This window comes from Diceros bicornis, chromosome 21 (genome assembly GCF_020826845.1).
Source record: "Diceros bicornis minor isolate mBicDic1 chromosome 21, mDicBic1.mat.cur, whole genome shotgun sequence".
Taxonomy (NCBI): Eukaryota; Metazoa; Chordata; class Mammalia; order Perissodactyla; family Rhinocerotidae; genus Diceros; species Diceros bicornis.
This window is the reverse complement of record NC_080760.1, coordinates 8,581,913-8,595,159: the sequence shown is the minus strand read 5'-3', so window position 1 is coordinate 8,595,159 and position 13,247 is coordinate 8,581,913. Positions and strand designations below refer to the sequence as shown.

Below are 13,247 nucleotides of genomic sequence, written 5' to 3'. Positions count from 1 at the left end.
TTTAAAAATAGATCTCACATTCACCACCTTTGCCCTTATGCCACAGTTCTGCATATACAGTATTTGTCAGACAATCCTTTGAATTCAGGAACTAGGTCTGTCTTCTCTTTGTATCTCCTGTGGCACCCAGGAGTGTGCCTTGGACAGAGATGAGTGCTCAAAAATAGTTATCAACTTACATAGAATATAAGTATTTTCTTGATCCAATACTCAAATGATTCTGAGAATTAAAACTGTTAACCTACATGTAACCCCCTCCTATCTAAGAATCTAAGCATGAAGAATAGAATGTAACAAAAATCCTCAGGTTTTACCTGTTGCCCCACCTGCCATTATCTGACCTAAAAATATGCCATCAATATCTCCCAGAAAGCATGAGATCCAAAGAAAGTTCACAAATTCAACAGACATTTTAAAACCAGAATTATTAACAAACCAGCAAATATAAGCACTGATCTTCGCAATGATCCCATTAGCATAAAGGCAGGCTGCTGCCATCCATACCTGAATAAACCGCCTTCTAAAAGCCCCAAGGCGTGGGGCCCGTGGGTCTCCCAAGGCTGCATACATTTTTTCATACATCTTTTCAATGTTTTTTTTATTTACAGGGTTTTTTCCTAGTTCAACTTTGATATCATCAGTCCAGTCCTGTGCAGGAAAAAAGGAGAAAAATCAAGCTAGATTGCAAGTAGGTTTTACCCAATTTCTAGGTTTTATGTGCTAGAAGCTGTTATAGTACCTTAAAGAGCATTTCAGGATTAGAGAGCTGTTCTAGGGCATTAATAAAATCTTGAATCACTCCTCCTTGATCCAACTTAATTTTAATCCTAAAAAAAAAAAATTCCACATTTAGGTAATCAAACATCTTCAAAAGATCAAGGTCTATAACTTATATAATTATTTATGTTTATATATAAATAACCAACTACATAGTCTAGGGTATGAGCACTTTTTAAAATTCTATCCAATATTAGATGAAGCACAAAGTCTGTTTTCTATCCAGACGTGAGGTTCTTAGAAAAGGTAAAAGCAAATCTTCTTTCAAATGATGTCAACATTTTGATGTATGCAATTTGATACATACAGTTTCTGAAGTTATGTTATGAAAGAAAAGGCCACTTTCTTGACACATTTTTGAACCTTTTTCTTTTCTTTCTTTTTTAAAAAATTAATCATGTTGCAGTTGACTCTGTTAAGGGACTGTGGGGTAGGCAGGGCACCTGCAGCAGCAGACGGTGTGTGACAACCAACAAACTGACAGAAGCTGTGCCTTCCTCTTCCTTGTCTTCTCAGAAACAAAACACTCTAAATAACAAGGCAAATCAGCTGGTGACAAAAAAAGCTCTTGAAAGAGAATGTCAACTAAAATACCATATGTTTACCAAGCATTCTTGTAAAAGTAACACCCCACTGCAGTTACGTCCGTACTGTCTCCACGTACAAACCAGCTGCAGCAGTGAAAACGGCAGCGTGTTGGGGAGTTGACCGGGGCCTAATTGAGAAGAGGGCGTCCTGGATAGTGAAAGGACAATTTCAGGAACTGATTTCACAAAGCATCTCACCTAGTCTGTCTCAGCCAACTATGAGCATAAGGGTAGAAATGTTTCATGAATAACATTCTAAGATAAAAGGTACTTAAAAATCAAAAGAAATTCTCTAACAAATAACATACCCAAGGGGAGATGTCTAACAAATAGATGTCTAAGATTTTCTATTCTTCAATGACAGCTTTAATTAATTTGAACACAAACATAAGCTTCCATGTATTTGCTTTTACCACATACATTTTTTATGACCTGTAGTATTTGACCAATCTAATTTTTCTGTACTATCACCTTTCCACAAACTCCTTATTCTTATGACCAGCAGAAGTATCTCTGAAGGAATAGCTTTCACTGCTTATTATAAATGGGTAGACAATCGCCTGTGGATAGTTATCAGCAATCTCTTCCACTGTGCACTGGACAGCGATGGCTTCCTCCTTGTCCAGTAAGGCCACCATGTGGCTGATCCAGCCAATGAACTGCCAGCAAGGAACAGAAGAAATCTAAAACACAGAGAGCTGTAACGTAATAATGAACAAAACACTGAACATTGTTTTATTATAGAAGTAGTATGTGTGCAATATAAAAAGTATGTATGCATTTATAATCAAACCTATAAAAACAGACAGAAGTATAAAATAAAGTCTTCTCCTTCACCTCTCTCAGGTCCTATTCCACGGAGGCCAGCACTCAATTCTTTCAGATATTGTCTATGCATCTGCACATATATGCTTTCTTTACAAGAATGGAACAGCCTAGACACACTATTGCTAGTTTTTCTTAGACAGATGGGTAGACAGAGTTACCTCATTTCTTTTAACAGCTGTAAAGTACTCCATTTTATTTAACTACTGCTCTAGAAGGAATTTTTAGGGTATTTTCCAATTTTTGCTATTACAGGTAATGCTACAATGGATATCCCTATATGATTATCTCTTTATACTTGTGCTATATACCAATAGGATAAATTTTTAGAAGTAAAATTACTATGTGAGCATTAACAGTTGTAGGAAACATTGCTAGATTTCCCTCCAAAAATATTTTTCAAATTTTCACGTGTAGAAGTGTAGTTCCAAGACTGGATACAATCAATTTGCTTAATTCACTGTCAATCTGAGAAGTTAAAAATATCTAACTTTCATGTTTCCTCATTAGTGAGACTGATGAGTCTGGGTTTATTTGCTTCCATACTCTCCTCATGCACGCATTTCCTCTGACTACTTTCTACTGGTCTGCTTATTTTGTACAGTGGAGACATCAGCTCTCTGTCTCTGTGTTGCAAATCTCTGTCTCTGTGTTGCAAATATTTTTCTCCCACTTTTTTTTTACCGATGTCCTAATAGTTTATAACATTGTGAAATTATAGTAGTACATTTTTATTTGTCAGTCAACATATAAATGCACCCCTTCACCTTGTGCCCACCCCCCAGCCCCTTTGCCCCTGGTAACCACTAAACTGTTGTCTCTGTCCATGTGTTAGTTTATCTTCCACATATGAGTGAAATCACTTGGTGTTTGTCTTTCTGTGTCTGGCCTATTTTGCTTAACATAATACTCTCCAGGTCTATCCATGTTGTTGCAAATGGGACAATTTTGTCTTTTTTTTTATGGCTGAGTAGTATTCCATTGTATATATGTAGCACATCTTCTTTATCCAATCATAAGTTGAGGGGCACTTGGGTTCCTTCCATGTTTGGCTACAGTGAATAATGCTGAAATGAACATAGGCGTGTATAAGCCTCATTGTAAGCTGTTTTTTTTTTTTTTTTTAATTTTATTTATTTATTTGTTCCCCCAAAGCCCCAGTAGATAGTTGTATGTCACAGCTGTACACCCTTCTAGGTGCGGTATGTGGGACGCGGCCTCAGCATGGCCGGACAAGCGGTGTGTCGGTGCGCACCCGGGATCTGAACCCGGGCCACCAGCTGCGGAGGGCGTGCACTTAACCACTAAGCCACGGGGCCGGCCCTGTAAGTCTCTTTGGATTGTTGATTTCAGGTTCTTTGGATAGATACGCAGTAGTGGGATAGTTGGATCATAAGGTATTTCTAATTTTAATTTTTTGAGGAATCTCCATACTGTTTTCCATAGAGGCTGTACCAGTTTGCGTTCCCACCAGCAGTGTATGAGGCTTCCCTTTTCTCCACAACCTCTACAAGAGTTGTTATTTTTTGTCTTGGTGATTATAGCCATTCTAATGGCTGTAAGGTGATATCTTAGTGTAGTTTTGATTTGCATTTCCCTGATGATTAGTGATGTGGAACATCTTTTCATGTGCCTATTGGCCATCTGTATATCTTCCTTGAAAAAATGTCTGTTCACATCCTTTGCCCATGTTTTGATTGGGATGTTTGGTTTTTTGTTGTTCAGTTGTGTGAGTTCTTTATATATTATGATTAACTCCTTGTCAGATATATGATTTGCAAATACTGTCTCCTAGCTGGTGGGTGGTCTTTTCATTTTGATCCTGGTTTCATTTGCCTTGCATAAGTTCCTTAGGCTGATGAAGTCCCACTTGTTTATTTTTTCTTTTGTTTCCCTTGTCCATGTAGACATAGAATTCAAAAAGATCCCTCTATGACCAATGTCAAAGAGTGTACTGCCTATATTTTCTTCCAGGAGTTGTATAGAGTCAGGTCTTACCTTCAAGTCTTTGATCCATTTTGAGCTAATTTTTGTGTATGGCGAAAGAAGATGATCTCCTTTCATTCTTTTGCATGTGGCTGTCCAGTTTTCCCAGCACCATTTATTGAAGAGACTTTCCTTTCTCTATTGTATGTTCGTAGCTCCTTTGTTGAAGATTAGCAGCCCGCAGATGTGTGGTTTTATTTCTGGGCTTTCAATTCTGCTCCATTGATCTGTGTGTCTGTTTTTGTACCACTACCCTGCTGTTTTGATTACTATCACTTTGTAGTATATTTTGAAGTCAGGGATTGTGATGCCTCCAGCTTTGTTCTTTTTTCTCAGGATTCCTTTAGCTATTCGGAGTCTTTTGTTGCCCTCTATGAATTTTAGTATTTTTTGTTCTATTTCTGTGAAGAATGTCATTGGGATTCTGACTGGGATTGCATTGAATCTGTAGATTGCTTTAGGTAATTTAACTATGCTTATTCTTCTAATCCACGTGCATGGAATATTTTTCCATTTCTTTATGTCATCATTGATTTTGCTCAATAATTACTGTCCCCTTTTTTGAACTATTACAATAACAACTCAAAGTCTGGCCCTATTTTCCAGTTAAACATCTATAAAAATCATTAAAGAGCCTTTCAGATGGCCCTCCACTTTTACAGACATGGCCCAAATGACAGGAAGGCACCAGCCTTGTGTGGAGTGAGGCCAGCATGGGACATGCAGGCCAGGGAGCAGAGCGTGTGTGGGAGTACAGGCTGCTCCTGCGAGCCCACACACATCAAGCTGCTCACTGTGTGCTTGGAGGCCTCAGGATCCCTGTGCACAAGGTGCTGCAGGCAGGCACTGCAGTCACCCGGGGTGGGATGCCAGCTGAAACATCCTCTTCCCCTGGGCTAATAATACACTGAGCATAAGGCACCAACAGATGTTGCAGGCTACAGCTTAGTCTTTATGGGCAGAAGACTGTACTAGAGAAAATTCCTATCTCTATCCAAAACACACTACCTCCTCTATTTCTTGCGGCCCTTGTTCAGACATAGCATTCTTACCAACATCCACAGAGAAACATGGGTAAATGTGAACACTCTTCTATACAGTTTTAAATTACTACATAAGTTCTTGGAATGTAGCAAAATTCAAAGCTGGTTAGGAAAAGCTATAACATGCATTGCACACATTAATGTGTTTGGATATAAATATGAATACACCTTTAGGTCCTGTAAAGTTCCCTTTCACTAGAATAAAGATACTAACCTCTTTGGTCATTAGGCTCAGGGTCTCCTCTGGATACTGTTCTATAATCTGCAGTAGTCTGGGAAACTTCAGCCTGGCTTCATTGGAATGCAATTTTAAAGCTTTCAACATTTTGTCCACCACAAGGGCTGGATACGTCTGCAGTTCTACAGACTCAGTAACTACTAAGGACAGGAAAGAAGAAAATAATGGTCAATTTATCCACTTATACATAGACTATAAATTTAACAAATGATTATATTTTCCCTTTTTGGCTTATATTTTGCAGTATGTCCTTACTCTCTTTTTCACAACTACTTTAGATCAACAAACACCAGACACAGTTTTGGACTATATGTTAAAGTTTCTATCTTGTCCTATTAGATTACCCATTCTGTGTGAAGCAGATTTCTTCCTGGGCTGGGGACATAAGGGACAGCTGCTGATTATGAATTTATTCCAGGAGCAAGAGGCAAGCCACATAAGCCCATAATACCAAAGCTACAAGCAAAGTATGACAGTATAAATTAAGCAAATGGAAAGACAGAAGATAGCTTGACTCCATTTATATGCAGGTCACGTTGCTTAGAGATGCCATTGCCTCTTAAAAAGACTTTTCTCAGAATATTTATCATTTAAAAACAAACAGGAACCAAAAGTATCTACAAAACTTTTAAGACTTTATGGTAACATCAGGTGATACATGAACTTGTTTCTTATGTGATTCACCTGATGTACTCTCTTCCTCCTTGCGGAGCTGCTGGTCACAGAAATCCACCAGCGTCATGTAAGCATCTATCACCCCGGCTGCAGGTCCCTGGCCCCTGGTGGAAGGCTGGGCCTCCTCCTCTGCCATCCGCACGGCCTCAGAAAGGTGATGGAATGCTCTCTGGTACAGACCTGCGATCACCTAGAATTCAGAGAGATTTCAGAAAACCTGTAAGTGCGACAGAAGCTTTCTGGAAGAACTCTTTCTACTTGTGATGACAAAGAAAGAATACGTGTGATTCATAAGCCATGAGATAACACAGAAAGCTGGTTAAATGGAAAAGGGAGAGCCTGACCTGATTGTGCAAGAGCAAGCAATTCCAGTAAGATTTTCAGGACGTAAACACCAACCAAACAAAAAAGAACAAGCCAAGTGCGGGCCAGAGAGTCACAAAGAGCTGCCACCAAAGGTCAACGGGGGTCATGCAGCCCTGTCAAGAATTAAAGGAGAGCGGGGCCGGCCCTGTGGCCTGGCGGTTGGGTGTGCGCGCTCTGCTACTGGCAGCCCAGGTTCGGATCCCGGGTGTGCACCAACGCACCGCTTGTCCGGCCATGCTGAGGTCACGTCCCACATACAGCAGCTGGAAGGATGTGCAACTGTGACATACAACTATCTACTGGGGCTTTGGGGAAAAAAACGGAAAAAAGGGGAGGAGGATTGGCAATAGATGTTGGCTCAGAGCCGGCGGTTCTCAGCAACAAAAAAAAAAAAAAAAGAGAGGATTGGCATGGATGTTAGCTCAGGTCTGATCTTCCTGACAAAAAAAAAAAGAAAAAAAAAAAAAAGAATTAAAGGACAGATGGAAGTCAGCGCCTTATGCTCAATGTCCTGCACAGATGTTGGTAACATCATGGAGGAGGAAGACAAGGCTACACAACTAAAGTGAGGTGGGACATGGTGAGATGAGGAGAGGCTGGTAACTATCGAAAACACAAAATCATCTGAAAAAAGCTAAGCGAAACAGGCACTAAATAAAAAAGTGAAAAAGGCTGATTTGTCCCACAAGTTAGTGGGATATCTGAATGGCGACTTTTGGTGAAAGTCCATTAACAAGATTCACGGAAGAACCATCCACATCAAGCCAACTTCTAGTTCTCATTTTTAATATAAAAAAATTCGTATCATTCAAAAAAACAGGAACACATGGAGTATGTCAATTTTCCACATCAGAAACTTGGCTGTGCATAACTGTCAAATAAATTCTAAAAGCACAAAGCAATACCCTCATTATTTCTTTCGTGTAGCCAGAAGGTGCACGTTAAAGACGTACAACACACAAACATAACAAGTTCCCTCCTCCAGTGTCCATTACCTTTTCTGCATTCTCTGAACTGGATCCAGAAAGCTCCAAGATTCTTTTAACTTTGCTTTCCTCGATTTCTGCAAGGCAAGTTGGCTCACTGCTGAGAGCGTTAGCTATGATCTTATAGGTTGTGCCCAAGAGAATGTTCTGGTCAGGGGAAACCAGAATGTTTTTGCTTAAGTAGCTTGACGTGTTCTCACCTGTTGGATTAAACACACACACACGCATGTGACTTTTTCAGAAGTAAATGAATACTATAAATTAAAAAGAAGAAATTCCTAGTGTTCAAAAGTTGTTTTCTATTAAGAATTAATTAAAATAAATCTTGAAAGCATGACTTCAAACATTTGTTAGGGAATTTCTTGAATTCATATTAATGAAAAATGTTCTTTTGTTAGCAGTGACTGTACCAAAATCCACAGAGGCTAAGCAATTAAAACACTGATTAACTTTTATTCAAGCATCATCATTCTGCATTTTGTCAAAGCACCTAATTCCATCTGTTAGAGAATAGAAAATGGCTCTTTTTGACGCATTTGTGCATATACATTAATAACCCAAGAGTAGATTTTTAAATTGATCCTGTGACCTATACCTATTCAAAGATTTCGTTCTGCATCTTACCATGTGGCTCTGGGCAAGAAGTTCACCCAGCACTGGTCAAGCCTGCAGCTTGCAGACGTGACAGAAGGGGGCGCAAAAGAAAAAGGGCAGTCACCTAGCAAGTCCCATCAACCACACCCCCCTGCTCATCCACAGGAAGATAATTCTCTCAGAGTTGTCTCAGATAAATGATCATAACTATGACCTTATCATAGTTCTTATCTTATTTCACAACTGTTACAAACTACAACCACACCATAACTACCACAACCGTAGAATTATTATTATCATGATACTAATGTTATCTTTACGTCAGCAAAATCCTCCTCCTCTCCCTGAACCCTCACAAAAAACCCATAAAAAATATTTAAGCAACATAAGGATGATTTTCTGATCCTGGGATCAATATGGTAAGACTGCTTCTCCTATTTGCACTTTTACTGAGACTGGTACTCTGATATAATGCCCTGTCCTGAAGAGGAATGAATTTGGAAATACAGTGGGAGCATGTTCAACGGTAGTCTACTATGACCTTTGGACACACGGCAACACAGTAGGCCTACCAGATCCAAACCCACAAGGAGAAAGCTGTTCTCCCCTCAGTCCTGAAGGCTACATGATTATAAAAAGACAAGAACTGCCGAGGAAAAAAGCTTTTCATGTTCAATTTTTTACAAGGTAGTTTTTGTATGTAAGCATAAAGTTTTCAAATTAATTAAATTATTAGACTCATAATTTAGCCAAATATTAAAGAGAACAATTTTAATTTCAATTATATTTTATAGATAATGAAATAAAATCTCCAGATGTCATATTTAATAGCATTACTAGGATACGAAGTACCTTGACTCCAAATATTTAATAAAATTATTACAAAGATTTAATTCCCAAATGTCAGATAAAGCAGCACAAAGAGTCGTTTTAGAAGACATGCAGACATAATATAAAACAGCATTTTTAAACTAATATAAATAAGAGCAGTCTAATACCCAACAAAGAGACTGTTTTCAACACAGTAAGGATCTGCTCAGGACGATTCTGGGTCTGGCTCCGGCTGTGGCTGAGTCGGCAGTAGCTCTGCACCCATTTCACCAGCCAATCATCTCTTGTTTTTGACTCTTTATGCAGCTCCTTTAATAGTTTCATGGCAAGTGAGAAATTTTTCTATATAACAGAAGAAAGTGTATGACATATAGGTGATAATTTAGAAATAAAATTATTTTATAAAAGAAGTTTTTTTTCTTTTTTGGTGAGGAAGATTGACCCTGAGCTAACATCTGTGCCCATCTTCCTCTATTTTGTACGTGGGTCGCCACCACAGCATGGCTTGACGAGTGGTGTAAGTCCACGCCTGGGATGCAAACCTGCAAACCCAGGCCGCCAAGGTGGAGAGCACCCAACAACCACGATGCCATCAGGCCAGCCCCACAAAAGAAGTTTTTTATCTGCCTGCTTTCCTTTTTGCATGACACAATTCACCTTAGAGCAGCTAATCCATCTCCTTAGCTTAAATTATGAGGATGTCTTTTTTTTTTTTTTTTTTTTTTTTGTGAGGAGATCAGCCCTGTGCTAACATCCGCCAATCCTCCTCTTTTTTTTTTTGCTGAGGAAGACGGCCCTGGGCTAACATCTGTGCCCATCTTCCTCCACTTTATATGGGAAGCCGCCACAGCATGGCTTGCCAAGCAGTGCGTCAGTGCGCGCCCGGGATCCGAATCAGCGAACCCCGGGCCGCCGCAGCGGAGCGCGCGCACTTAACCGCTTGCGCCACCGGGCCGGCCCCATGAGGATGTCTTTTTATTTATCATAGGGATATAATTCACAGAGTGTAAAATCTAGTGTCTTTTAGTTTATTCACAAAGTTGGACAACCATCCCCAGTATCTAACTGCAGAACATTTTCATCAATCCAGAAAGAGACGCTTTGTCCATTCACAGTCACTCGCCATTCCTCCTGGCCACTGGCAACCACTACTCTACTTTCCGTCTCTATAGATTTGCCTATTCTGGACAGTCCATATCAATGGAATTGGAAAATATGTGCTGATTTTGTATGTGGCTTCTTTCTCTTAGCATAGTATTTTCCAGGTTCATCCATATTATAGTGTATATCAGTACTTCATTCCTTTTTATGGCTGAATAATATTCTATTGTATGGACACACCACATTTTATTTACGCTTTCATCTCTTGATAGACTTTCAGGTTGTTTCCACCTTTTGGCTATTTTGAATAATGCTATTGTGAACAGGTGTGTACAAATTTCTGTGTGGACATATGCTTCATTTCTCTTGGGTGTACACCTAGGAGTGGAATTGCTGGGTCAAATGCTAACTCTATGCTTAACTTTTTGAGGAACTGCCAGACTGTTCTCCACAGTGGCTGTACTATTTTACAATCCCATCAGCAGTTTATGAGTGTTCCAATTTCTCCATACCCTCACCAACACTTACTATTGCCTCTTTAATTACAGCCATTAGTGGGTGTGAAATAATGGTGGCTTTGATTTGCATTTTTCTAGTAACTAATGATGTTAAACATCTTTTCATGTGCTTGCTGGCCATTTATATATCTTTGGAGAAATGTCTATTCAGATCCTTTGCTCATTTTTCAGTTGGGTTGTTTGACTTTCTGTTGTTCAGTTGTAAAGAGTTCTTGTGTATTCTGGATAGTAGACCCTTATCAAATACATGATTTCCAAATATTTTCTCCATTTTTTCTTCACTTTCTTGAGTGTGTCATTTGAGGCACAGAAGTTTTTAATTTTGATGTATCTATTTTTTTATTTGGTTGGTTGTCATATGGATGTCTTTTAAATCTACACCTCTAATTCTCTGCTAAGCTTCAAAAGACATTTTCATCAGACTTGTGCATTCCTAATTACTACCCTTTCAACCATACAGGCTAAAAATCCGAGTCACCCTCAACTGCACCCTCTCCCTCATTCCTAACATCTCTGGTCTTCTTATATCTACTTACTGAACGTCTCTCGCATTGTTTTCATTTCTACCACTGCTTTCCTAATTTGAGACTTCATAGTCTCTGTTTTTCCCCTCAGTAGTCAATCTTCTACATAGCTTCCAACTTAGCCAGCATGCCTGAAAAACCTTCAGTGACTTCCTAAGTCCTGTAGGATAGACTCTCCAGTCCTCAGTTCAGCACTAAAATGCTTCATGACCCACCTCAAACCAGCCATCAAGAAACCCCCACAATCCCTCTGCTCAGAGCAGAGTCTGTAATTCCCAGTTTCTCACCTTTATGATTTTGTTTGAATATATCTTACTCCCATAATACCTTTCTCTCCTCTCCAAGTCCAAATCCTACCGTTCCCATAAAGTCCAATCCAAATGCCTCCTTCGACTTGAAGCCTTCCTATCCCAGGCAGAATTTCTACTCTTCCCTGTGCTCTCCTAGCATTGCTGACGTCTCTTTTGTTCACCACCTTGTGCTGTCATCAGTTGTAAGTGCAGCTCTCACTCTAGACAGTGATCATGAGGGCAGGGACGGTACCTTTACCCCTTATAATGATGGGTCCAGTTTGTTAGCTACACCATGATCCTTGTCATTACTCAGAATTTCACCATCAAATTTTTTTTTTTTAATAACGTGCATTTTTTTTTTTTATAATTTTCTTTCTTTATTTTTTTTCCCCCAAAGCCCCAGCAGATAGTTGCGTGTCATAGCTGCACATCCTTCCAGCTGCTGTATGTGGGACACCGCCCCAGCATGGCCAGAGAAGCAGCGTGTTGGTGCGTGCCCGGGATCCGAACCCGGGCCGCCAGTAGCAGAACGCGTGCACTTAACCGCTAAGCCACGGGGCCGGCCCCACCATCAAATTCTTAAACTCGAATCATCCCGTTCTGACGACAAACCTCCTCTTCTACTCACCAAATTCCTGCTATGCGTGGTTTATAATGTACTTAAGAACTCTGGTAAGTTTACATGCCTTTTTTCTGCTTTTACTTCCTTCCACATCCAATTAATAAGCAAGCCAATCATTCCCACCATTCTCTTAGCAATACTCTCAGATCATCGGCCTTCATCTGTGTCACACCCACTTGGCAAAACCACACTCTGGGTTAATCAAAGTGCATGCCTTCTCTGCTCCTCCCCTTACAGGTCCACTGGAGACAATGCCAACCAGGTTCTCAATGCAGTCTGACAATCCTTTTCTAGTGTGCTAGTCAGCTTTCTCCACCACAGTCCATGGTACTCTCAAAACTTCCTCACTGTCCTCAATTCTCCTTCCTGATCACTGTCTGCAGATGACTTCACCTCCCAATTCTCAGAGAAAAGAGATGAGATCTCTCACTCTTCCTCACATCTAAGCCCATTCTTCTTTGCTGGCCTCCATTATGATAGAAGGCTCATCTTTGCCCTGAATCCTGTCCCCGCCAACCTCCACAAAAAATTATTTCACCAGCGATTCCTCATCTGCATGTCCAATCTCTTCTTAGTTCCTTCCATTAGGATTTAAACATCCCCAGTCTCTTCTCTCATCCCCTAAAAAGAAAAAACATCCTCCCTGACCCCATTTGCTCTTCCTTGTCATGGCTTTTTTAGGAGCAGCCTGTGTCTACTGTCCCCATATCCTATTCTCATACACTCCTCCACCGTCATCTGACTTCTTTTCCTCCAGTGAAGTCGTTCTCACCAAACTCAACACCAACATCCTTCTTTTAAATGCAAGGACACTTTCCAATCTTCATACCTTTGCTCTCTTTGGTAACTGACACTGTGACTCTCGTCCCTCCCCTGTGGTCTCACAGTCCCTGAAGTCCTCTCATTTCATCATTCAGGTTCAACATCCCTGCAGGCACCTCTTCCTTTGCTCATCCCATAACTATTGGTCTGTTTGGTGAACTGATTCAGGTTACCTTATCCACTCCCATGGTCTCAGAGACAATCCACATGCTGTCACATTCAGACCTCTATCACTAACATAACTTCTCCAGAGCTTCAGGTTTCTTTTGTACAAATTATCTAATGGAAATCAAAACTTTCTCATCTTAAAGGCCTTGTGATTTCAACATGTCTTGACCTGCACGTATGATCTTACCCACAAACTACTACTCTTCCTCCATTCTCATCACCCAGCTACTCAGGTCAGAAACCTGTGTATCCTTTCTCCTCCCAAAGAGAACCATGTCTTATCCGAGCGAA

At 40.2% G+C, this 13,247-nt stretch overlaps 1 protein-coding gene across 10 annotated transcripts in view; it reads right to left on the bottom strand.

Moving 5' to 3' along the window:
• Positions 1–13,247, bottom strand: part of PRKDC (protein kinase, DNA-activated, catalytic subunit) — a 194,384-nt gene that overhangs the window by 15,420 nt on the left and 165,717 nt on the right. For 6 of the 10 annotated variants that reach the window (XM_058564533.1, XM_058564537.1, XM_058564536.1 and 3 more), the window contains 7 exons: positions 9,076–9,250; positions 7,493–7,683; positions 6,141–6,321; positions 5,433–5,596; positions 1,836–2,047; positions 740–827; positions 505–648 (listed from right to left, as the gene is read on the bottom strand). In XM_058564533.1, coding sequence (XP_058420516.1) covers positions 505–648; positions 740–827; positions 1,836–2,047; positions 5,433–5,596; positions 6,141–6,321; positions 7,493–7,683; positions 9,076–9,250 — 1,155 coding nt within the window. Of the gene's footprint in view, positions 1–504; positions 649–739; positions 828–1,835; positions 2,063–5,432; positions 5,597–6,140; positions 6,322–7,492; positions 7,684–9,075; positions 9,251–13,247 lie in introns of those variants that run through there. The other 4 variants (XM_058564542.1, XM_058564534.1, XM_058564540.1 and 1 more) reach the window with 3 other exon arrangements.